This window comes from Rattus rattus, chromosome 7 (genome assembly GCF_011064425.1).
Source record: "Rattus rattus isolate New Zealand chromosome 7, Rrattus_CSIRO_v1, whole genome shotgun sequence".
In the NCBI taxonomy this organism is placed as follows: domain Eukaryota; kingdom Metazoa; phylum Chordata; class Mammalia; order Rodentia; family Muridae; genus Rattus; species Rattus rattus.
Window position 1 is genome coordinate 65688763 of NC_046160.1, and position 27323 is coordinate 65716085.

Genomic DNA, 27323 nt, shown 5'->3' on the forward strand with positions numbered 1-27323 from the left:
AGAGCAGTCAGGGAGCCCCGTGGACATACTTTGTTACTAGTTATCATGTATGTAGAGCAGTCAGGAGCCCGTGACATACTGTTACTAGTTATCATGTGTAATGCAGAATAACGTCAGGAGCCCCTGTGAGACATACTGTTACTAGTTATCATGTGTACACAGAACAGTCAGGAGTCCCGTAGACATACTGTTATTAGTTATCATGTGTACACAGAACAGTCAGGAGTCCCGTAGACATACTGTTACTAGTTATCATGTGTACGCAGAGCAGTCAGGAGCCCCGTAGACATACTGTTACTAGTTATCATGTGTACGCAGAGCAGTCAGGAGCCCCGTAGACATACTGTTACTAGTTATCATGTGTACGCAGAACAGTCAGGAGTCAGGAGTCCCGTAGACATACTGTTACTAGTTATCATGTGTACGCAGAACAGTCAGGAGCCCCGTAGACATACTGTTACTAGTTATCATGTGTACGCAGAGCAGTCAGGAGCCCCGTAGACATACTGTTACTAGTTATCATGTGTACGCAGAACAGTCAGGAGCCCCGTAGACATACTGTTACTAGTTATCATGTGTACACAGAACAGTCAGGAGCCCCGTAGACATACTGTTATTAGTTATCATGTGTACGCAGAACAGTCAGGAGTCCTGTAGACATACTGTTACTAGTTATCATGTGTACACAGAGCAGTCAGGAGTCCCGTAGACATACTGTTATTAGTTATGTGTACACAGAACAGTCAGGAGTCCCGTAGACATACTGTTATTAGTTATCACGTGTACACAGAACAGTCAGGAATCCCGTAGACATACTGTTATTAGTTATCATGTGTACACAGAGCAGTCAGGAGTCCCGTAGACATACTGTTACTAGTTATCATGTGTACACAGAGGAGCTGGTGCACGCATGGACTGTGTAGGCCCTGTGTTTGCTGCTGCAGTGTCTGTGAGCTCATATGTGCCTGTTTAGTCCATCTGAGGGCCATGTTCTCCTGGTGTCCTCCATCCCCTCTGACTCCTACTTTCTTTCCACTTTCTCTTACGCAGGACTCCCTGAGCTCTGAGCGTATGCAGTCTTTTATGCCTTTTCATGTATATTTTAAAAATAAAATTGGCAGTTGCAATATTTGGTGCATCAATTACAATAGTTATGTCCTCCAGGTGAATAGTTCCCTTATCAGTGATTAGGCCTTCTGGTCATTTCTGATTCATTTTGTTTTGAGATCTACTCTGTTGGGTAGGAGAACTGCTATGGCAGCCTACGAGCGGCTTCCATTTGCTCAGTAGAGTACTTTACAGCCTTTGCCTCTCAGTGTATGGAAGTATTTCTTAGCGGTATGTGTCTATGCAGGCAGCAGATGTTGAATACTGTTATGTCTTTGTTTTTTTTTAAATCCACTCAAAAAGTATGTCTTTTTAAAAACATGTATGTGTGTGTGTGAGTCCGTGTACACGAGTACATGGGGAGTCCTGAACTGACTTTGGCTATCCACCTTGTATATTGAGAAGTGATCTTGCTGACCTGGAACCTGGAACCTTTAGCTATTTTATGTAGCCAGCTTACCACAGGTCTCCTCCCTATCACTGCCTCTTCCGGCCTGGGCTGCCATGCCTGCCTAGTATTTACTTAGATTCTGGAATCTGAACTCCCCTTTTGTGCTCAGTCTTCATGCAGTGTGGCATCTGGCAAGTGCTTTACCTGCTGAGACTCTTTCAGTTAGTGCATTGACATTGAAGGTTACAATTGAAGTCTGCTATTTCGCACCATTGTTTATTGTTCTGGTTGGCTGGTTAATTGGTAGCCCTTTTCTTCTTTCCTTGTACTGTCAGATGGCTGCTGGTTTTCTTTGTTGGGCATTACTGGTTTCGTCTTTGTTCTCCTGGATCCATCTGTTGCTTTCATTGACTTTATTCTGTCCTGTGCTGTCCCATGTGACATTGTTCATTCCCTTCCTACATGCAATTTAAAATCCCTTGCACATTTTTTTCAGTACTGGGTTAGTTGTCATGAACCGCCTTGCATTTGCCTTAGAATATCCACACTGTGAACTTCTTAAGTTTGCTAGTTATAGAAATCTTGGTTGACAACCATATATGTCACGTATGTATTAATGTATATAATATATATGGTTGTCAACTCCTACACACACACACACACACACACACACACACACACACACAGAGAGAGAGAGAGAGAGATTTGATTTTAGAATTGCTGATGACAATCTAATATAAGTTAGTTGAGTTTTTTCCTCCTTGATACTTTTAATTTTGTTTGTTCTCTCTCTCTCTCTCTCTCTCTCTCTCTCTCTCTCTCTCTCTCTCTCTCTCTCATCCTAGAAAGCTATAGAGAAGTTATTTGGTTGTATCTAAAGTTTTCAGATGAAATTTTCTGTATTTGGGTATCCATTTTCATTGCTTTTAGCTTTGAGAAATTCTAAGAAACCTAATTAATAAGCCATTCGATTTTTTATCTCAGCCACTTCTGTGTGGGGGTGTGTGTGTGTGTGTGTGTGTGTGTGTGTGTGTTTATATTACCAGATAGGTGTAACCAAACTTGTCTTAAAAATCAAAGTATAAATTTCCTATCAATCAAAGAGTTTGATTGTTGTGTAGACAAAGATGAAAATTCTCAACCTAGAGAGAGCGATTGTACTTCTCCTTCTCCTCTTCCTTTGTGCTGTTTGTCTAGCAGTGAAGTGATGTGTTGGCAGAGATGTGACAGCTCCTCAGTACAGGGGGTGGAATGCAGGATTTATACTAGCGGCATTTTGCTCTATTTTTATTTACACAGTTCTAGAGCTCAGCTTTCACTAGAGTACATTTAGGTCTATGACTTCTTTCATGCCTGCTAGAGGGGTTGTGAAGAGATGCCACAGAGCTGCATGTACTCTACCTCTGCCTACTCAATATTACAGAAAGGAAGCCCTACCTAACCATGCTCAAATGGCTACATAGTGGTACTTCCACATCACTATGGTCTTGCCCTTTATTGATAATAGATTGGGGTGGCTGTCACAAGGATGACACGCTGTGTACTCATTGGTTTGTCTGACTTCCCTTCCTCCCTTCATGAGGGCAGGGGCACCGGCAATGTTACACATTGCCATAGTGGAGAGAACAGGGTAGAAAACAGTGCTTGGTACTGTGTTGGCCTATATTTTGATTTACAGTTGAACTCCATATTAATTATCTTTCACACAGCCATTTATACGTAATGGCTTTAAGCACACATACTAATGTTGGTCTGTAATATTAGGTAAATGCGAACACCAGATAGCTGCGTGCAGGAGCAAATTCCAGATACATCACCACATTCACTTGCTCATCGGTTGTGTTGAGCAGCTTACGGTAATGACGCTTTACTCAACTGTGAGTGGAGGAACAGCTGCTCACTTAATGGTCTTTTAATGGGGTTAGGAAGCTCATCCATTCCCTTATTTCTTTGTAATTTCATGATCTAGGCTTCTTGGCTGTCTTTGGTAATCCTGAAGTAATTATGTAGTTTTGGAAGTTCTGACATGTTTTAAGTCTGCCCCCGGGAATCAGGCTGTTCCCTGTTCCTCTCTTCCCTCAGTCCTCCCGCTTGCTTCCTTCCCTGGTTTTGACATCTCTGGCCCAGTTCCAATACTTGAAACCATGAATCTTTGCCAGCATCTTTTGGGTTAAAGTCAAAGTTAAAGACTGCGGCATTGGGTCACTCAGCAATGCCAGTGAAAGCAGATGTACTGTGTTCTGTACGGCTCTGGCAAAGCGTTTACCAGAGTCAAAGTCTGGGCCATCAAACTGTAGGACTTTGCTATTCAAACAATAGTTGGGACTTCTTTTCTGCTCACTTCTTACACCTTTTTTTTTTTTTTTAATTATTTGAATATTTTTGTTAAATTTGACCACAGATTTTCATGCTCACTTTTATTCTAGAGAATTTTGCCTTTAGTTTTCAAAAGGGCAACCTGTTTTAATCACCAAGGCATTTGAAAAAGAGGTTTTAGAGACTATTTGTTTGGGTAATTTTGGAATATTGCAACACCACAAATATATGAATATTTTCTAGTATTTATCTGTAAGAATAGACTTCACCTTTGTGTTCATTACAAGATTTTTAGATTTTGTCTGCACGATACACTAAGCACAGCTTTCCGTTGTGATAGTACCTGACTAGTGGGTCTTTTGTTTTCAATCTATAATCTTATTTCCACTTTAAAAACAAAACCACAGAAAGGCAGACAAAATGTATAGGCATTCTTAGAGAAAGCTGACTTCTGAGTTCAGCTTCTTTATGTGTAAACAGCGACGCTGGAATGCCGTCTCTAGAGTCTTCCCCGCTCTAACTGTTAGAGCCACTCTAAAATGAAGAAGTGGAAACAGGCTGTTCAGATTGAAATGTGAGTTACTAATAAAACTCTGATGTCCACCTTCCTAGTGAGCATGCTGGCAGACACTCACACACAGCTCTCTGGCCTGGCGTTCTTTTCCTTGTTGAAATAAAACAGTTTTTAAAATTGTCATTACAGCTGTAAGTAACAGCTTTAGATTTTCAAGTATATTTCTGCATATCATTCTTATTGTATTTCAGTAGATTCTTAACATTTACTAAATGGAGAGGGGTTACATAAGCACAGTTTCCCCAGTAACAGATCTGAATAGGACAGTGTCTCTGAGGCAGGGGCATGGCGCATTTAGTGAAGTGCTCGCTCTGCAGACAAAGAAGGCCTGAATTTGAGCCCAGAAGTCACCTTTTAGAAAATGATTTTGGAAGTCAAAAAGTTTTGTAAATCAAAAGTAAATAAATATGTTTTCATTGAAGCTATATGGTATTCCTTAGTGTTTATGTGCTTTATTGTCATTAGCCAGTCATCTTTGAAGGACATTTAGGTTGTTTCTGTCATAGCTATTGTGACTAGGGTGGCAGTGGGCATGGCTGAGCGAGTATCTGTGGGAGAAATGTCCATGTTGTGGTGGCATATGCTGAGGGGTGGTATAGCTGGAATGGGGTAGGGTTACTCTTAGCTTTGGGAGCCTCTCCTCTCTTCTGGAGTGGCTGTGCTGTCTGCAGTCTCACCTACAGTGAATCAGGCTCCTCTTTTCACCCGCCTCAGCAGCATTTGTGCTCGGCTGTTTTGGTCTTGGCCGTTCTATTGAGGTGAGCTGAGATCTCAGTTCTTCTCATCAATAGGGAGTGCATCTCCCTCTTGCTAAGGATGAACCCTCTTCTGTGAGGTTTCCCAAGTTGCTAAGGATGATGAACCCTCTTCTGAGAGATTTCTTTGACGTTTTTGCTTCACCTTTTGAGAACTCTGTTTAAATCTCTAGCCAAGTTTTAATTGGGTGGTGCGTTTCCTTGACTCTGTGTTTTGAGTTCGTTGTGTATTTCAGATATTGATCCTTTGTGAGGTGTATAGCTGACAGAGATTCTCTTCCGTTCTGTGATTTCTTCACACAATTGATTGTTTCCCTAGCTGTAAGAAGCCTTTTGTTTTTCAGGCACCACGTACCAGTTATTGGCCTTCATTCCTCTGTAGATGTGGTCTCATTCAGAAAGGTGTTACTGCCTGTTTTCATCTAGCAATTTTAGTGTTTCAAGTTTCAAATTGAGTCTTGGATTTACTTGAATCTTAGTTTTGCACAAGGAGATAAACTTGGGTCTAGTTTCATTCTTTGCACTTGGACATTCAGCTTTTCTAGCACCATTTGTTGAAGATGCTGTTGTTTTTCCAGTATATATTTTTTCTTATGTCAAATTACTTGTATTTGGTTTTTCTACTTCATCCCATTGGTTTACATGTCTATTTTTGTGCCAGTACCATATTATATGTATTATACAGCTCTGTAATAGAGCCTGAAGTCTAGAAGATCAACCGTCCCTGTATCGTTCTCCCCACACAGGATGCTTTGGCTGTGGGGTGTTTTCTGGATCCATGTGAGCTCAGAATGAGTTTTCCTGATTCTGTTAAGAACTCTGTGGGGATTACTTTAAATCTGTCAATTGATTTTTTAGTAGGATGATCATTTTCACAGTATTAACCCTATCAATCCATGAACGTGGAGGTTTTTACATTCTCTAATGTTGTTCTCGGTCTTTCTTCAGAGACGTGAAGGTTTCCTTGGAGAAGTCTCTCACTTCCGTGGTTATGTTTACCCATGATATTTTATTGTCTTTGACATTATTGCAAATCGCGGTGTGCCGATAGCTTTTCTCTCAATGTGTTTGTCATTGCAGTATATGGACTTTACAGTTTTCCCAAGTTGGTTTTAAACCCTGCCACTTTGCTGAAATTGTCAATTATTTCTAGAAGTTTACTGGTAGAAGTTTTGGGATCTCATATCATATAATGTAAAAATAGGGGTACTTTGATTTCTCCTTTTATATTTGTATCCCTTAACTTTCCTTCTTTTGCCTTATTGCTCTGGGTATTAACAAGGAGTGGGATAATGGTCAGACCAGTCTTGTTCCTGATTTTAATGGAATTTCCTCAAGTTTTTCTCCAGTTATGACAGTATTGGCTGTGGTTTTGCCATGTACAATCATTGTTATATTGATGTATGTTTCCTCTGGGCCTGTTCTCTCTAGGACTTTTATCATAAAGGTATGTTGGATTTTGTCAAGAGCCTTTCTGCATCTCTTGAGATGATTATATGATTTTTATTTTAAGTTCATTTATATTATTTATTATGTTTATTGGCCTATGTATGTTGAACCAAACCTGTATTTCTGAATAAACCCGACTTGATCTTGATGGCTGATCTTCCTGATATATCCTTGTATTTGGTCTACTAGTATTTTATTGAAGATGTTTGCATCTATGTTTATCGGGGCTATCCATGTGTAGTTTTAATTTTTGGTGTTGCTTTGTCTTAACCTGGTTTTAGTAGTAGAGTGATACTGGCTTTGTGGAAAGAGTTTGGGAATGTTCCTTCTGCTTCCTTCTCTCTCCCTTTCTCTCTCCCTCTCCCTTTTCCCCTCCCCCTTTCCCTTTCCCTCTCATATTTAAAGAAGAATCAGTTGTTAATCTCCTTTGAAAGTCTGGTAGATTTCTGCTAGGAATCCATCAGGGCCTGGACTTTTTGTTAAAAGGCTTTTTTGTTGCCCCCCCCTTCCCCCATTTCAGCCTTCTTCTTTACAGACCTGTTCTGGTTGTTGATCTCTTAGTTTAACTTGTTAGTTTGGATGAATCAAGAAATCCATCAATTTCTTTTAGATTTCCCAACATAATGGAATCACAGCTTTTAAAGTATTCCTGTAGTGTATTATGTATTTCTTTCATAGTTCTGTTCATTTATGATTATGTTCATTTGGGTCTTCTCTCTCTTTTCGTTAGTTGGGTCAAGGGTCTTTCAATCTTGTTTATCTTCTCAAAAAAAGAAAAAGAAAAAGAAAAAAAACAGCTATTAGATTCACTGATACTTTGTATTATTTTATTTCTATTTCATTAGTATCTACTTTGATTTTTATCATTCCTTGTTGTCAACTAGATTTCAATTTTGTTTGTTCTTGTTTTTCCAAATTTTTGAGTTACATCATTAACTTACTTACTTGTGTTCTTTATGATTTTTTAAACATAGACACTTAGAGTCTTCAATTTCCTTTTCAGAACTGCTAATGTGCCCCAGAGCACATTATGCCCAAAAGCAGGGTGGGAAGGAAAGGGTTCATTTGACTTATATTTCCTATCACAGTTTATTATCAAAGGAAGTCAGGGCAGGAACTCAGACAAGGAAGGAACCTGGAGGCAGGAGCTGATGCAGAGGCCTTGGAGGTGTACTGCTTACTGGCCTGCTCCTCCTGGCTTGATCAGCTTGCTTTCTTACAGAACCAACTGGGCCCTTGCCCATAAACCTCTAATTAAGAAATTGCCCTGCAGCTGGATTCTATGGAGGCATTTTCCTCAATTAAGATTCTCTTCTTTCATATAACTCTAGCTTGTGTGTCAAGTTAACATAAAACTAGCCAACAAGGAGGGGTTTGAGGAAGAGCAGGTATGAGGGGCTAGAAAGAATAAAGGGAGGAAGGGAAGTGATGTAATTAGTTATATTTCAATTCAAAATACATCTACAGAGTAAACATTCCATATATATCAAAAGGAAAAAATAGGTCCGGGTTCTTATGTGACATTCTCTTTCATTCTTCTCTTTGTTCCAGCATTGGTTTGGGGTGTATAAAAGTCACAGAATAAGCATAACAGCTTGCTCTTTTGGCTAAGTATGTGCTTCTCATTTGTGGATACAAAGAAGGTCTATTTGTACTGGGCAATCAGGTGAGATCTGCAACCTTCAGGGTTGGCGTTAAACCCCCTTCCTACTCTGCTCCTAGGGAGCCGTGTGTGGGCATCTCCTCAGCAACTCAGGGTTGCATCTGTCGAGCCAGCACATTTATGCTGCTGTAACTTTATCAGCCCCGGGGGAGATACAATAGGGTATTTTAGGAGGGAATCCAAAATTGATCGTGGTTCAATGTGAATTTAAATCTCGTTTTGTGAAGTTCAGCTAAATTACCAGAGTGGGATCATTCTAAGTAAAATTTCTTAAACGTGCTAAGATGAACCCATTTTTGTCTCACACATCTACTTGCTTTCTTCTTATTTGTGAAGTGTTTCTCTTATTACTTTACTGTTTTCAGAGAAACTACATTTTGTTCATTTTTTCTTTTTTAATAAATGTTTTTAATCTTTTGGTTTGTTTGGTTTTTTGTTTTTAAAAGATTTATTTATTATATATAAGTACACTGTAGCTGTCTTAAAACACACTAGAAGAGGGCATCAGATCCCATTACAGATGGTTGTGAGCCACCATGTGGTTGCTGGGAATTGAACTCAGGACCTCTGGAAAGCAGTCGGTGCTCGTAACCTCTGAGCCATCTCTCCAGCCTTTGTTCACTTTTTCTGTAAGCAGTTCTCCACAAGTATTTCTGTATCCAGCAGCAGGTCACTTTCACCCTCCTCCTTCCTCTACACTCTCTCTCTCTCTCTCTCTCTCTCTCTCTCTCTCTCTCTCTCTCTCTCTCTCTCTTTTTAAAATGGTTGAAAGTATCTTAATGATTACCCAATCTGACTTCTACTTTTTACAGATGAAAGAACTAAAGTCCATAGAACTCAGTCGTCTGAACTCTGACCACACAGCTAATCTATCCACTATTACAATGTAGACAACTGTTTCCAAACTAAGATTCTTGTTGGTGAATAGATGGCTGGATTCAGTTCTTACGTCCTAAGTTCATAAGCTTAGTTTGTTGTAGAGTTCTCTTTCAGTGTGCTTTTTTATTTATTAAAATTAACATATCAGAATTAAAAACCCACAAGCCTCAATATAATAGGTTGTACTTAAAATATAGCTTCATATGCAGCTAGAATTCTCACAGTTGGTTTCTTATTTGATGATTTTGATCTTCGCATTTAAACATGGAATTTACTGACCTAGATTCAAAAATATGTTCAAAAGCTACAGATATTTTTGAGAAACTATTTAAGTATTTCATCTGTTCTCGTAGATGGTTTATTGGGATTTAAGTGATTGCACCACATAATTTTCCTATCTAGGTATTTGGTGGAATGGCAGTGATTTCAAACAAGGCCTATTTGATGGCAAATTATTGGGAGCTGAAATACTCTTCATTAGCACAAAGCTGGGAAATTTGTGCCTAAGATTTCCATGGTTACTAGGACCCTTACTTTCTAATATAAAAGATTCACAAGGATCTTGTGAGGAATGAATACTGTCTGAATGAAAACAGACAGGAACAAATGAGAGAGAGAGAGAGAGAGAGAGAGAGAGAGAGAGAGAGAGAGAGAGACACACACACATACAGAATGAATATCATTATAATGAACCTGAAAGGGGCATAAATGTTATCTGTTTTACATAAATAATTGACTTGCTGTGACTCTTAGTGGCTTCTGTCTTATATGCCTATATGTCACAAATTTCTTACTGAATAAAATTCTATGTTCTTGGTGTCATGAGTTTTTGCTAAAAGAACTCTGTCAAAGCCGGAAGGGTAGTACTGTGGTGTCCCAGGTCTCTCACTCAGTAGCTGCATGACATTGACAAATGTTACTAACTTTTCACTCTCAAGTGTTATTATAGGTAAAACAGGGGTCAAGCTGCCCATTTTATACCAAGCATACAGATTCCACGTATCTAGTTCTGATCATACATAGGCTCTCAGTAGCTACTCAGTTCTTCCTGCTGCACCCCACCTGTCACCGGCTGCTCCCTTTTCTGCTTTTTTCTCTTCAGTAGCCTAGCTCCACTTGAGGGGTTCTGATCCCCAAAGTAAGATTGCAGTTGGCAGGAGCTAGGATCAAGCGTTACCTTGGCTGGGCAGCTCTTTGCATTGCTCTGGTCCTCGTGATTTCTGATGCCTTGGAGAAATGAACTTGAGCAATGGCTGTAGATCTTCTCGTTGGAATCCAGAAAGCAGTTTTTATGGCAACTACAGTTTTGCCCTTTCAAAAGCTTTTCTTTAAAGTATGTAATAGTTTTGTAAGTTTAAATGCTGCATATAAATATAATTTACATGCTACTTCAAATTAGATCACTAAATTGTAACATTCTCAATCTTTAACTTTTCAAATGTCTGCAGAAGATTAAAAAATAAAAATTATTTTGACAATTAGAAGTTCTCCTTTACAATTTTTCATATTTTGATTAGATTCTTTCTCCCACCTCTTCCAAGATCCTCCCCCTCCCTCTCACCCAACTCCATGTTAATTATACTCTTTAAAACAAAAATAGAACTAACAAAACACACAACACAACACACACACACACACACACACACACACACACACACACACACACACACACACACACAAACACCTCTCTCAAGACAGAAAACCCCACAGAGTCCATTTTGTACTCGTCAACTACTCTTGACATGAAGCCTGCCCTGGAATGTGATTGATGTGTACCCAGTGTCACTCCATGGAAGGAAACGGAAACTCTGAGACTTGCAGGTAAATGGATGGAGCTAGTAATAGATATCCTGAGAGCGACCTGAGGCCCAGAAGACAGACATACTTTCTCTCTTCTCTGTGGATCTCGTTTTAAGCTCTAGATCTTTGTATGTCACTTAGAATACCGACCCACAGACGTTAGAGAAAGCTCTGGGTGGGGAGTAGGGACATTTTCCAAAGAAGGGGAACAGAGTATAATTTTATAGAGAGATAAAGAGGAAATGAACAGGAAGATTAAATGGGGATGGGAATGGGAGGTAGAGTACAGGAGAGGATAGGGAAGGGATACCTAACACTACAGGTGGTTCCTTAAAACTAAAAATGGCTTGATTTTTAAAGTAGGCTTATGATATTTTAGGCATCTTTGGACAAATCCTATGCTTTATTAACATCTACTTCTTGGTTATGAATATCTGCACATATAAGCAGTTGGCTTAAATTTTGTGTTAAGAGATTTATATTTCTATAAATCACTGATAACCATGGTTTTTTAATGAGGATGCTGTTATATTTATATTTGAAATTTTCTTGTTTTACCCATATAGTGCTCTGAGGGATGATGCTTTAAATAGTGTACTGGCTGGTTTTGTGTATCAACTTGACACAAGCTGGAATTATCACAGAGAAAGGAGCCTCCCTTGAGGAAATGCCTCCCTGAGATCCAGCTGTGAGGCATTTTCTCAGTTAGTGATCAAGGGAGGAGGACCCAGCCCATTGGGAGGATCATTGTGGGTGATGCCATCCCTAGGCTGGTATTCTTGGGTTCTATAAGAGAGCAGCTGAAGGGGTTGGGGATTTAGCTCAGTGGTAGAGCGCTTGCCTAGCAAAAGCGCAAGGCCTGGTTCGGGTCCCCAGCTCGGAAAAAAAAAAAAAAAAAAAAAAAAAAAAAAAAAAAAGAGCAGCTGAGCAAGCCAGTAATAACATCCCTCCATGGCCTCTGCATCAGCTCCTGCTTCCTTCCCTGCTTGAGTTCCAGTCCTGACTTCGTTTGGTGATGAACAGCAATGTGGAAGTGTAAGCTGAATAAACTCCTCCCCAACTTGCTTCTTGGTCATGATGTTTGTGCAGGAATAGAAACCCTGACTAAGACAAATAATATTTTAGTAAATGGGCTTAGAGTAAGCAAAGAAGACCCACGAATCAGGTTTAGATAACAAGTGCACCGTGAATTGATATTGTCTCCAAGTTGTCAGAGCCCACTTGCTCTAGAACTCTGCTAAAGGGCCACTTAGGAAATGGAAAATGCCTCGAGTAAAGTCTCCACCTTCTCTGGGCAATATCTGCTTTTGATCTGTTTGGTTTATAGTGACTTTATAGAGATTTATCTAGGTAACCACCCCTCCTCTCATTTTCTGTAGAAGGGGAAAAGTTTGAAAATGGATCAGAGAACTTTATTTGGGGAAGATGAAATCATTTGTGGAGAGCACACTCTGTGTTATAACTCGAGCAATGCATTCTTACAGTCGGCTACAAGGTTGGAGGTTACAAGGTTGGAGGTTACAAAGTTGGAGATTACAAGGTTGGAGGTTACAAGGTTGGAGGTTACAAGGTTGGAGGTTACAAGGTTGAAGGTTACAAGGTTGGAGGTTACAAGGTTGAAGGTTACAAGGTTGGAGGTTACAAGGTTGAAGGTTACAAGGTCGAAGGTTACAGGGCTGGCTTGTTCCATCCACTGTGTCACTGATTTGTGCTAGTCAGGAGGGCCAGCAAAGGAAGGAAGAACTTTCTCATCCTTCAGGGTTTTCTAAAGAATTTACATATCAGTAATTTCTCCTTTGTAATTCTTTGTACAACCAAAATAAAATGTTGCATAAGCCACTAGGAAGAGCAAAAGCCATGAGTAGTTCAGACATAAAAAACAATTAGGTTCCACTTTAGGTTTCTCTAGTTAAAGGGTCCTTACAGGGAGCAGATTTTCATTTAAGTTGTATAATTTAATTATGAGTGACAGACAATTTGAAGCAGAATTATTTAGTACCTGTTCATTAAGCACTGGTCAGCTATAAGGGGAGAGTCTGGGTATAGATAGAGAGGGAATATCGACATGCCTGCCAGTGTTCCCTTCTGTTAAGAGATTGGGAATATGTCTGTAGATATATGACCCTGAACATGCCATATCTCATCTGAAATTGGGAAGATAGTTATATAAAAATAATGATGCTGAAAGAGCTGTTTTACGTCTTAGAAATATGGAAAAAAATTCTGTGAACTTCCTAATTTGTAAAATTTGCCTAGGGGAGCTGATGTCAGGTTAAATGCATCTTCTATACAAGTTTTCTAGTTCGTTTTTTGTTGCAAAAGCAAAATCCTTGAGGCTGAATAATTTATAAGGAAATGGTCATTTAAGCCATAGTTTAGTAGGCTGAAATTCCAAGATCATCTGGTTCTATCTATTTGGCTACTGGTGGGGGCCCCTTGTATATCACAACATTGTGGGCAGCATTATGGTAGGAACCCATGCAATAGTATCAACCCATGGTGAAACAGGAAGATAGATAGATAGGTAGATAGATAGATAGATAGATAGATAGATAGATAGATAGATAGATAGATAGATTGATTCAGGGGCTAGATTTGCTCTTCTGTAATAGCTCTAAGGACTAAGCCATTCTATTAGACCAGCGTTGATAACCTTTACTCGTAGTTATATCTATAAGCTATTACCTTGCACTAAGTTCTATTGGTTGTGTGATTTTTTTAGTGGGGTTGGGGTGGGGCATGACTAGATGAACATTAATTAATTTCCCTGCATTAAATTCTATTGGTTGTGTAACTTTTGTGAGTTTGCCAAACCAGTAAGTATATATAGGAGGATGGGTTACTCACAGAAAAGCCTACCCCAGCATAGGTGAGGAGTCTTAAAAGTTGTATCCCTGGTGCTTTCTGCATGACTTTCAGACAACTTAGCTGGTTAGAATCTCTTCTTTCTGACACTTGTCACCTTGAAGAAGGGCCATGTAAATCTCGTAAGTTTCAGACACTTTCCTATGATTTGTCATTATGTGCTTCTTTTGCATTTCATTGACTTTCTGGGTCTTAATGAATTTTCTTTCTTCCTCTTGGCTGTACTCTTAAAATCTTTACTATTTCTCAGTATTGTCATACAGAGGACTGAACTTCTAGTCTGTGAACCTTTGGGAAACACCAAAAGACTGGAGAAAGTGTTATTAATGAGAAAAAAATGGGTCAGATCCTTTCAAGGACACTTTCTGATAGGAATCAGATCAACCCCTTGATGAGCAGCTGCTGGCACTTGGTGGCTTCTGGAGACAGTCAGTCAGTTTCTCTAAGAATGTGGCCGTGATAGATAAGCCACACTCCAGTGTATGGCCTCACACTCATGAGTTAGGAGCAACAATGAACAGAATCAGTGAACATTTTTAAATAAGAGGACACAAAGTTGGGAGGGAGAATTTAGGGTATATCTTGCAGGGGTTAGGTGGAGGATGTTAAATATGTTCAAAATATTTTTATGAGCCTATGAAATCCTCAGAAAGTAGGAAAAAGTATTATACTTTTAAAATAAACAACAATAAAATATGATCAAAACAGCAATCATATAGCCGTTGCTGCACAAGGTGCTGGAGTCATAACTGTCTTACAGCTGAGCAGTAGGTGTCGGCTAGAAATGACCCATGAACAAATGGCCAACGGTTCTGCTTCTGACTTCTTAGCTTGGTCAGGAAGTTTGTCACTATGAGACCCAACAGAGCAGTTTCTATTGTGAGTGCTCACCAGGCCATGAGTAAAGGCCATGGCGCCAACACATACATCTGCTGATTAAGGCTGTGGTTATTAGCCTCCTGGCTGTTCAATGCAGTTCCAGTCAGCGAGCTTTGCTGTAGAAAATCAGTGCGCATCGCACAGGGTGGACCAGCTACTTTCTTTCTTTAGATAGTAGGAATTCAATTTAGAGTCATTTGACGTGGGCTGCCATAACAGTGACATAGTTTTAGTTCCTTGGGACCTTAGTTCTCAGAAATAGGAAATTGGAAGTAGCATAATCAATATGCTTAAGTGGCAGGGAACATCAACGATCAGTTGTTGGCGCTGGGCATCTGGTGTTCTCTGAAATGAAGAGACTTGCCAGTCTGCCAGTGCTGGCAGTCTCAGATGAGGATAGAAAAGGAGAAAGTGTCCTAATCTTCTTGGGGAGAGTTTCTTAGATGGCAGCTAAGAGTAGCCTCAGGGCGACTGTTTTCTAAGCTGTTGAAAATCAGTCTGCATTCATTCCTTTCTTAAAATACGTCATTATACCACTATCCAAAGCACATGTTTATGAAATCACAAGAGATTCTAAAAGGCAGATCACTACATAGTGTCAGCTACTGATACATGTTTTAAAGAAAAATGGTGCCAGGAAAGGCAAGAGCTGGGTGGCTCTGGGGTGGGTGCCACTTTAGGAGGGCTGTACTGCCTCCCCAGCCACCCTTCAGCGTGCCATGCCACAGCTGTTTCTAGGACTCCAGCTTCCCGTCAGATGGCTGGCCCAGGTTTCTCCTACCACTCAGGGCCTGACCACCTCTTGAGGAGGCCCTTCCTCCACCCTCCTCTCTCCCTCCACTGTATCCTTTACCACAGGACTGGGGATGAAAGAGTCAATGAAATCCATTGATAAATCTTTTGCCATCTGACCCTGTAACACTAGGCACCTTTAAAAAATGGTATAGCAACTCATGCTGCACTTCTTATGAGATATTGTATAGAATTTTTTACACATTTTCCCTATAGCTTGAGACGTCTCAGAGCTCTGCATATGTTCATTCTTTGAGGGGTAACAAGCAGCTCCTGTACCATTGTTTCTTGTTACATCGTCACAAAAGATGGATCATCAGGCAGCAGTAAGATGACTGTCTTTGCTTACTTGAGTTTCTGAAAGTCAGTAGGCCGTTTCCTTTTCACAGTTTACTGTCTTCTTTTATATAGAACTGGAAATAATATATCTATTCAGTGATTACCTGTTAATATCTATATGTTCTATAAGCATTTAATTATCAGTTACTAGCTCGGTGCCCAATATATATGAGTATTTCAGCACTCACTGGACAAGGACAAAAGCGAATTGGTGGCAAGCATAGTGGGCACTGTCTAGTCTGGTGGACTTTGGCAGCTTTCTGAGAAAGTGAATCATGCAGGGAGCAGAAGCTCAGGCTTTATTCTAAGAGCAGCAGGTGCAATTAAGTACTAACTCAGTTGCAGTTTGTGCTTGTGTCCATGTGTGCGTGTGCGTGTGCGTGTGCGTGTGCGTGTGCGTGTGCGTGTCCATGTGCCTGTGTGTGTTAGGGACAAACTGGATTGGCAATGTTGAAACAGAGAGTGACCCAGAGGCTTTAATAAGAACAGATGGTTGTGGCCTTAATTCTTGACAGTAGAAGGAAGAAGTGGGTGTGTTTGAGAGATTTTAGCAGACAGGGTAACTAACTGGCTGGGGAAATGAGGGAAAGAGAAGCATTAATTATGAGGTCAGCTTTCTAGTTTAGGTAACTAAGAGGATCCCAGGGCCTTTTACAGAGGCTAGAGATGCCAAGGGAAGAGCCAACTGAGGGGAAGGGCACAGGGTGCTTCTCTATCTACTGAAGTTGGGTATTACAGACTTAATCATATGATGCATCCTTAAAAATGTCTACAAAGTAAGAACCAACTGTCAATGGTACTGGGAGATTAGTTAGATTAAAATTAAATACTTTTCCTTTTACTAAATATTTATTTTCATTATTAGTATGCTTATTTTTAATGAAAGAAAAAACAAAAAATTTTATTGCATAGGAAATGCTATACTAAAACAAACAAATATGAAGCAAATCCTCTAGGGGACAAAAAACTAAGACCTTATTATACAGAATGTAAGCTGTATGTAAATAAATGATCTTTCCTGACTAGAAGACCACAGTGAAAGAGGCTATTAATGTATATTATATATAAGGTCAGTGTCATCTGGAAATTCATGTTTATCATTCAAAGCAGCTCCAGTAGGCAGTGTGTGACCATGTTGTCATCCATTATGCTTAGCCTACAGCATAATGTTGGTACCTCAAGGGATAGCCATTACTTTAGATAAGTTATTTATATATTACATTCGTTTACATCAACATCCACTGACATTGCTATACAGTGCTGTTACTTATATCACCTTGGTTTTCAGGTTGATTGGGGTCAGCTGGACTATTTAGTTGTTGACATGCCACCAGGAACAGGAGACGTGCAGTTATCAGTTTCACAGAATATCCCCATTTCAGGTAAATTCTAAAAGTTTGATTTGTTTTCCCTTTGATGTATTACTGTTACTAATGCATAAAAATAAACTATATCGTCGACAAACTTTCTGTCTTAAAATTATTTATGGTTTGGTTGTTAAAAATCAGAATTATGTATTGAACTTTTGATAATATGTCTATTTATAAAAACAAAAGGTATTTTTAAAGGTAATAATATAAATCTGTATTCTAGAAAAATTGCAGAATGAAGTATTTTTAGGTAGATTATGGTTATTTGCCTATGCTGACAATTGTTCAACTCTTAATGGCAAGACCTTAAAAAACAACTAGAAAATATTAATGAAACCAATTAGGAGTAAATGGTAGGAAATTGGCTTTTTGGCAAATGTAGTTATGGGAAATTTTTATATTCTGCTATATCTTTAGCTTTAAAGTCAAGGAAATAAATATAATGGTTTATTTGGTCAAGTATATCTTGTATATGGAATTTAGAAATTGCTGGTAATAAACTCTTTATTTTGGATTCAATTCCAAAAATTTCTCTGAAACATTTGCAAATGTGTGCACGTGCACACATACATTGGGCTTCTAGGACGATAATGAAAACTTAAAATACCTCTGCAGATAATTCGTATTGGTTATTTTAGCTTTGCCATTGACATTTAATTTATGAAAAAGCTGAAATCTAGGATTTTTGCCAAGCTAAATGTTCTTTGTTACTAGTGGGAGAGCATCAGTAATACGAGTATTAAGTGTTTTGATGTGTTTGCTATCATAGTGGAGTATTCAGGTGAGGCTGGCTATAAAAGATGAAAGTGGCATAAAATGCAAATAGAAAAGTGGTTCCTGCTGATGGTCTCTCTACTGTGTAATGTGCCTTCCCTTTGTAAAGTAGAAGAGGTAACTGACTTCTTGAGTCCCACAAGTACAGTGCATCATAGCTGAACACAGTTGTGAATGTGAATTTAAAGCTCTGATTAGAACCTCTGCATCCAAGATCTCTGGTAACATCTGAGTCGTGGTTTGCTGAGTTCAACCTTAGGGCATCCAAACCGTTTAAGCTGAAGTCAAGTCTCGATTCTGTGATAAAGTACATGTACCCCTGAATGTGTCAAACCTGTGCCCCTGTGAGGTAAGTGTCTAGCTAGTGGGGTTTACTGCAAGGAGTAAGGTTCTGAATCCTGAGACTACTCTGTGACTCCTTAACTTACCCATTCCAGGAAAAGTCTGAAGGCCATTGAGAAGTAGCTCCTTTGCTTTCAGTAGAGTTCCTGAGGACTCACTGAGGGGGTCTTGGAGCTCACCTGTGCTACTCACTAGTCTTGCTCATTGTGACCGCCTTCGCCCTCGGTAGAGTCATAGCAGTTAGAACTAGTGTCCATGTGCTGTGGCATGACACTAATGGGGAAAAGACCCCGGTTTTTCTAGTGAGTGTACGCTGACTTTATAATTCAAAAGAGTGAAGGAGCTGGTAGAACTGGTACTTTGCAAACATGAGATCTTGGCTTCAGTCCTCAAAAGTGGGGACTAGGGGTATCAAACAGTAAAAATACCCTGCCTAAGTGATATCCGAGGGAGTGCGGGGTATGTTTGATCATTTCTCTATGTGTTTGCTAAAATATTTGTTCTTGAAGTTCAGTTTTATTTGGGACAATCTTATCTAGCAAGCGTGTTTAAGGAGATACCAGAAGTGGGCTGGCTCTAGGAATCAGTGGGTGTGGTTTCTGGCTTGGCTGCATCGTGACTGTCCTCAGTTTGTATAATCTGGAACAGCCTGTCAGAGCTGTGTTTGCCCTTCAGGCTTATCAGTTGCCCTTCAGAATTATCTCTTTCCTATTTATAAACCTAGTTTCCTGTCTCTTTTTATCACTGACATTAAAACTCTTTTAAGAGAGTTTGTTCTACTTTTTCTTATGTTCTATATTTGTCCAAGACACAAGACTCCTTTGGACCTGTGTCTGTGATGAGACTTTCTGCTCTTTCCCCTTATGTCCCTTCACAACAGGTGAAACCCCACCCCCACCATGCACACCCTCACCACCCCCCCTTCCTTTAGCTTTGCTGTTTGGATCTCTATACACATTTGACCCTCTTTCAGAATGCCTTTCCATTGCAGTGAGTTACATGCCCAAGTTCTGTGTGACCTTTGAAAGCCTTCTGCTGTAATGCCCAGCCCCTGCCTTGGCCCCAGACCTCCCAGATAGGACGCATCCATCCCTCTTGGAATTAGGACGACTCCTCAGGACCCAGTGCTCTTCCTTTGAGGCGTGCACACTATTTGAAGTGCTGTCCTCCCCAGCACAGGTCTCCATTCATTCACCTGTGAATTCCCTTGTGAGCAGACTCACTGCCTTCCTGCAGGTACTCAGGAGCGGGGCATATGCAAGTGCCTGTTTTATCACTGTCATATTATCTTTCCCGCTGCTTGAATGCCAGAACATCTTCCTGTCCATCCTAGTGTCCCCTAGAGTACCTGGGCAGTAGCATGTGCAGCTAATATGGACAATGCTGGGCTGCCAGTTGTCACTGTTCCTGTGAAAAGATTGCTGCGTTCTTACCATTCTTATGCTCTATGCTCAATCTTCTAACTCCCCCACTGCTTTCACACAAGAACTTTATAGATGAATAAGTTAAACAAAGCATTTCCTTAAAGCCAGGGAGAAAGGTAATTTCATTTTAGGTATTTATTTTGATGCGGATGACCTCCTTGTAGACAGTTGATACTGTTTAATGTCCCATTTCTTATTGTACTGAGATGAGGAGGGGTGTGTCCTTTGGCTACAGGTTCCGTATTAAATGATGTGAGAAGCACTAGAATTGTTCCATTCTATGGTAAGAAATTCTTCTTTTGCATGATGCTAACCACGTCTCTGATTATACCCTTCCTTAAAGAGCCCTGCCTGTCCCACATTTATAAGGGTCTAATGAGATAATGTAAATGCTCTTATCTAAATGCATACATAGTATCGTTTTAGAAACTGTTTAAATGCTTTAAAAGAGCTATTTGCTGAGGGTGATATCATTTGATAAAGTGTTCCCCAGGAAGACTTGTGTGCTGAAGGCTTGGTTCCAGCCAGTGGCTTTGTTGAGAGACGGCTGGGTCATGAGGGTTCTAGCTTCATCGCTGGGTTGGATAACAACCTATCTTGTCCCTTCAATCCTCTCTCTGTTTTCTGGCCACTCTGAGGCAAGCAGTTTTATTCTCCTTTCACCTGCAGGATGCTGTGTCTCCCAGTGGTGCAGAACTAGCCAGGTCAACTGGCCATGGACAGAAACCTTTGATCATGAATTAACATAAATAATTGTAGTTGTTTTTCTCAACAGTTTTGCCACAGTGACAAAACACTGACTGATGCAGGTGCTACTGAAGAGATGTGACCCTGAGTCTATATGAAGTTCACATTACTCCAAGTCATGTGGGGAACAAAAGAAATGTTTTGTACTTGGAAAGAGGCATTATTTTGGAAATTCTTAGCAGACCTGTATGAGCAAAAAGATCATCCTTCTAATTAGCAAGTCTTTGTATGTGTTCTATTTTGTTCTGTGGGTAGATGGGCTCAGTATAAGAAGAAATTTCAAAAAACAAAAAACAAAAAAAAAACCCTATTCTCTTATTTGCATAAAAGTGTTGTACAGCAGCAGAGATGAAGGCGTGGGCAGCCCATCAGTGAGGAATTGAGTAAATCTGGGCCTACATGGACTGTGAGTGCAGACCCAACACTTCTAGATCTTAACTGCAGGAAAGAAAGGAGGTGGGATAAAGGATGGGAGTGAGATCATGGCTGCAGAGTTGCTCTTGTCTTACTGAACATGCCAAGAGATAGCATCAATGTCAACCTCATTGTGTTTCATACCTTGTTATCGATGATACAGCTTACTAGATTTTGTTTGGTAGTTTATTTTGCTAATTATTTGTTGATATGTCTTGGATTGGATAGACTCCAGGGTTGAATTCTGTTTTGTTCTCCACATGTGCACTGATGCTCTCCTAGGCGTTACTGGTCTCTTGCTTATTTTCCATAATAGAGGAGAACTAATATTTCTTTGAGAGGCATTATAATTTTCTTCAATGTTTTAAAAACATGTGCACTATTCTAGTTCTCAAATTCTAATGGCTTTATGTTTAGCTCTTAGAATTAAGCAGAGTGTAAGCGTTATGTTACATGTGTGAACCATGTCTTCCTTTCCCAAGGACTGGGGAATTAGTAACTTAGAGTGTTATATTAGCAGATGACACAACTGAATTCAGTGAAGAGTTTAGGTACAGAGGTGTGGGCAGCAGCATTAGCGACACTAAAAGATGATGAAGCCAGTGACTAATGGCAGGGATTCTTTCTGCCCCTCCACCTGAGAAGGCAAGGGGGGATGGCGTTAGTATCCTGTAGAGTCCTGGAATCTGTAAGAGGTGCTTGGTGGAAGCTATAGTGACCCCCAGAACCACTCCAGGGTAAGAAGAAAGTCTGTGCCACAGTCTGATACCACAGCAGCTCCCTTCCCACAGTCTTCTCTCCTGCTGCTGGCAGACACCTGTCTGAGTCACAAAGCTAGGAAGCTCAGGGAGACAGTCCCCAGACATCATTTTCCCAGGGCCCTGATCATGACAGTAAAGGGTGAGGAAGAAGGGGTTGACAAGGCAGGTGGAGTAACCAACTCAGCTTCTGTTCTTTGTGGCCACAGTTTCATTGCGTATTAGTGGCAGGGACTGGTGAAGCTCTAAACAATACTTGGGATTTATGGCCTCCAAAACCTTCCAAGCTAATAAGGACATGAGTAGGACAGTCAAATTAGTGAAAAGTCTATGCTCACAAGGCACAAATGTGATGGCTGTCAATCTTATGACCAGAATATTTATATTATAGATAAATACGTAATCAAGTTTATTTTGTATGGTGCAGAAGAACAGATGCGAGAGTTTATTTTGGTTGGGTAGTTAGGGGCAAGTCATTTAGTATGGTAGCGAGCATATAGTCAGGTTGAAATTAGCCTTCACCTTACTAAGTAGAGATTGATAGAGAAATGAAATACTGGAAATTATTCAGATGATAGAAGGGAGAAAGGTTAAGAGGCTGAGGGAACCTTTGTTCTTTCTTTGTTCACAGAAAAGAGCCAAACAGCCTGATGTGAGTCTTGTTTTCATCTCTTATCTCCTGGGCCAGGAGAAGCCGCTCTGTGCAGTGTAGTCTGCTGGTTAGGATTCTGAATGTCCTTGGGCCCAGAGAAGCTGCATAACAGCCTCTTGATGTGTTATGATAATGAGGTGATGTCCTTTCTTCTATCTAGGACTCCCCTATCTGGGCCCTATAGATAGAAGAAGCCAGTAGTAGCCTTTGTGTGTCTCATTCATTTAAATGAGATGGGATAGGAAACTTAAATTAAGGCACTTTAATATTTCAGTCACTGATTAACGTGAAAGGCATGTGCTGCTTACGCAAGTGTCCATCCTGCGCCAGGATGGCTGAGCCATGACCCATTATGTTCACCCTCTTTCTTCTCTCCTCTGGCTGCAGTTTCCTTGGCTTCATCAGCTTTCTCCTCTGTGGTAACATTTTGCTAATTTGAACAGTCATTTATAAAATGAAAATGTTTGGGACTGGTAGATCCAGAAATGCTTGCTGCTGTGTTAAGTGAGTGCCTGTAGACCATTATGTGAAATAGTTTCTTGATTTTCTAGTATTTACTCTTTAAAGCAAAAAGAACAGTTATTTCACATTTAAATCACATAAAATCTTTTATTAAAAATTATAATTCTTTAAAAATAATTTTTATACTTCCCAGACAAAGTCTTTAAAAATAAACTACTATTGATCTTTTGGAAAATTACTGTAAAGTCAAAGAAGTCTTTTTTTTAAGTTTAGTGCCTTGTTTTTCTCTACAATTATATAAAATTTGTAATGACCTCCAACTATAAAGCCAGCAAGGTGTAGGAGACTTAAGTTATAGATATTTTTGTTCTCAGAGACATTAAATCATTATTTTTTGAAAGATATATATATATATATATATATATATATATATATATATATATATATAGTGTGTGTGTGTGTAGGCATGGGTACCCCCCGGCCTGGAGCGGGTATTGGCTCCCCTAAGCTGGAGCTTCAGGTAGCCATGAGCTGCCTGTCATGGAAGAGCGGCCTGTGCTGGGAACTGCTGATGTGTCCCTCCACATCATCTGAGCAAACTTTGGTTGCATTTCATTAGTGGGTGCCATGTCTGTGTTTTTCTCATTGCTATGACAGAAACAGCTTGAGGAGAGAAGGAAGGGGCAGTTGGGCTCACAGTTCGGGAGGGCATGGTGACAGCAGGACAAGATGTGATATCACATCACACAGGGAGGAGTGGATGCTGGCCCTTCCTCCTCTCCTTTCCCTCCTTTCCAGTCAGTCTTGCACTCTGGTCTGTGGGATAATACAACTCACACACAAGATTAGTCTTCCTCTCTCAGATACTTCTCTGGGAATGTTCTCAAAGACATACCCGGAATTGTGTCCTACTGCTAGATTCCGAATCTAGTCAATCTGACAGGGAAGCCTGGCTCTTACAGACCCCTAGTAAGAACTGCGTGGTATAGACTGTTATTGTTGTAGTCACTGAATTTGGGAAATTGTTTCTAGAATAAATTTATTTTGTAGTTAGACAAAAATGTAAGCAATTGTTGAAGGCTAGAAACTATTTCAGGATTTTTATCTTTTAGGGCACATCTGATATCTCATTATTTACTTATTTCTTGCTGGATATCGAGCATGGACCTTGGCATATGAAGCAGTCATTCTAACATTGAGCTTTATTCCTGGTCTGAACTTCAGTCCTTGTTTAGTTTAGACTTAAATTTCTAAAATTAAATGTAGTGCCAATGCTAACAGCAATTTTTTTTATCTAAATTTAAAAAGAAACATTAATTAGAGCCATTTTATTTAGCTGAACATACACTGCAAGTTTGTTACTCTGCATTAGTTACCAACTGATGAAATAGCCTAGGAATGAATCCATTTCTATATTGTTACATGAAGATGTTGAAAACACCTGCAGATGGTTCCAACACAGCCTTCAGAATCGCTTGTGTGACCCAATACCAGGTGTCTAATCAGAGTCACTTGTGTGACCCAGCTGACTGGCAGGTGTCTAATCAGACTCACTTGTGTGACCCAGCTGACTGGCAGGTGTCTAGATTGCTTGAGTTCCTTCCAGGTGCTCATCTCACATGGGCTTGTTTTAGACATTTTTACAATAGTCCGTTCTATTTTGTTGTTTAGGAATCTTTGAGACTTCTCCTTCATGGCTTAACGTGAAAGTTAAAACCCCTCTGGCTTAGTTAGTGTTCAGTGAGTAGGTTAATGACCAATGTACGGTCAGAACCACATTAAGGTCTACATGGAAGCTCGTTACACTGGCAGAGCACAAGCCCCCCAACCTAACAGCTTTGCACCTGGTCGTAGATGTCCCAGGCTTGATGACAATCTGGAAGGTGTTCTCAGCGTCTTGGGCATTATGTTGTAGGGAATCAAAGCCTTCCTCTGAAACAGACCAGGCCTCAATCCTGTCTTCTGAAGCTTGCTTAGTTAGTGAAAGTTAGGGTGATCAGGAGCTGTCAGACCCTCATCTGAAGTTTCTTTTTAAAGAAAGAATAACAATTGATGTGACAGTTGGAAATAGCTCAGTGCAGAGAGCTTGCTTAGTTGTGGGTCAGACTCACAACACGGAAATGAGCAGACACAAAGCTAAGAGCCGGGAATGTCAGCACATGCTGTGATCCATTTGTCAGCAGGCTAAGGATAGGGATCACAAGTTCAAGTCCAGTCTGAGCTAAAAACTCTTTAAAAAAGAAAAGAGGTGAAAAGGAAATTTGTTCTATTCTGAAATAGGGAGAGTGTGGGCAGGTTGAGCCACTTGTGAATTTAACAGAATTTAAGATACAACATATTTGATCTTAGCCTTAATTGTGGACAGGTGCTTACAGGCAACTGAGAGCTTTCTGTGTGGTGGAGATATATGTCCAGCAGTTAAGCTTCCCAGGGTGTTGATCAATGAGCGTGACCAAGAAGTAAGGATTTTATCTTACCTCTACTAGGCATAAGAAGGGGGGATGCCATGGGGGTGATGAGAAGGAGGAGAGTGAGTAAAAGAAAGAAACAAAGATCGAGTGCTCATGGCTGAGCTATCTGGTTCCACCCTATACTCTGTGAAGCCTCCTCTGTCCGCACAGCTCCTCAGAGTGCAGCCTAAGTGCCCGGGTGTTCTTGGAGGTGTTAGTAACTGAAGTGACTGGAAAGCCCGTCATCTCTTGGGTGTGATTAGATCTGTATCAGATTCCAATAGTGAAGAAGTGATGAAGTCGAGCATCCTCTTTTAGCAGTAATTTGAAGTGGTAGGTTTTCATCCAGGACTGTTTTGATGGTTCTTTGCATATCAGTTAACAGAATTCCTCCTGCCCTCCTCCCCCTCCCTCCCTCCCCTCCCTCCCCCACCTTTCCCTTCCTCCTGGGTTAGTTTCTAAGCCTCACTATGTGACGGGCTGACCTAGCACTCGCTAGGTAGAACAGGCTGACTGTAAGCCTGCAGGAGTTTTTCTGTCCCCGCCTTTCTGCAGGGATTACAGGCGTGTGCTACCATGCCTGGCTTGCAAAATTTATTTTCAAGGTTAGCAAAATATTGGTAATACTTAAATTAATAAAACAGCTGTGGTTGAAGAAAGCATAAAGCTGCCAACAGTGATTCATCCAAGAATTACTTATAATTTGAAGCAGTCTGTGAGCACAATTGAGGAGGATTTGGGTATAAATCACATTTTACTTAATTTGATAACCAGTGTTAGTGGGCATTCCTTGATGATATAATTTGGGAAGTTCAGATGTGACAAAAGATGTGGGAGAGTTGACAATAATGACTGCAGTCTACTTTACAGTAAATGACAATTGCACACTTGACGTCATGATAAACCAGCACAAGTTGAGTGACTCTTCTGTTTTCCTTCCCTGTGGTGCTCTGCTCCAACCGAGGCCCTCACGTGCTAAGCACATGCTCTTCCCCTGAGCTACATCCCTAGTGCATGCTGGTTCTCTGGTGCCGTAAGTGTGTATCTAAGTAAGTCAAGCAGAATTGTCAGCAGTGAGTATGAGGGCCACACTCCTGTCCTTTGGGCCGCCGTTGGCTTTATGTTAAAGTGCTCACAGCTGTAAGATGCAGTGCTGTCCCTCAGGCTTGATTCGGAGCAGGCTTTGTCCATGCTTATTATGCCCCCAGCTGAGGCTGTCAGCCCAGCATGGGCGTCCATACAATCTGCGCCCGAAGGCTGTATTGTACAGTTGAGTAGTTCTACCCCACTGATGTTACCGTCAGCTAACCTGGAGCGATTGGGTTTAAATGTTTAACTGCTCTGAACTGTGACCCAAATCCAGACATGCAGTTATGGATCCTGCTCTAAATAGTCACGTGACTTAATGATTATGATCCTAGTCTAAGTAATTGCTTGGTGAGGTGTTTACATATTTGTCAGGATCTACCACAGACTTAGTCCTCAGTGACAAATCTCAGCAGATCAAACCCTTTAAAAGGTTCCAGTTGAAAAGTATATTTAAGAACATTATATAACTAGATATTTAGATATTAGGAAGTGAATAGAGAATTCTTATGAGACCCTTGAGTCTTTTAATACCCGAAATAATGATAATGTTGCAAACTAAACACTTTTTAATATTGATGACATTTCCTTGTGGTCAGTAGAGGGAGCACAAGTTTCTATAGATTTACCAGAGAACAGAAGTGACATCACTTGTACCGGCATACAAGGAGCGAGTTCGAGGATAGTTCTTATTGCCTCATGTGTTATGAACTATAAAAAATTAAATATCGCCATGTAGAAAGGCAAGGATAAAATGTTTCATCAAATTAAGAGATTGTATTTTAAGCTGTGAGATTCATCACAAGAGAAAAATGGGCATGATTGCTTTAAAATTTACATTTTTGGATGATAATTTGTAGATTGGTTAAGGACTAAAATGTCATTTTATTGGAAGCTTTGTCTATGCTGCATTTTTCATAAGTTCTGAGTATTATTAGAGGACTGTTTGAAATGGTTGCTTATATGAAATGCTCAAAAATTCAAAACATTAAAGAGGGTGTTTCTGTGAAAGGACCAAATTAGTGAGCCCTAAAA

The 27323-nt window shown here is 40.3% G+C and overlaps 1 protein-coding gene across 1 annotated transcript in view; it reads left to right on the plus strand.

Moving 5' to 3' along the window:
• The window catches only part of Nubpl (nucleotide binding protein like), a 212567-nt gene that overhangs the window by 151901 nt on the left and 33343 nt on the right, over window positions 1-27323 (plus strand). The window contains exon 7 of the mRNA XM_032907722.1: window positions 17098-17191. Within this exon, the coding sequence (XP_032763613.1) occupies window positions 17098-17191 (94 nt within the window). The remainder of the gene's footprint in view (window positions 1-17097; window positions 17192-27323) is intronic.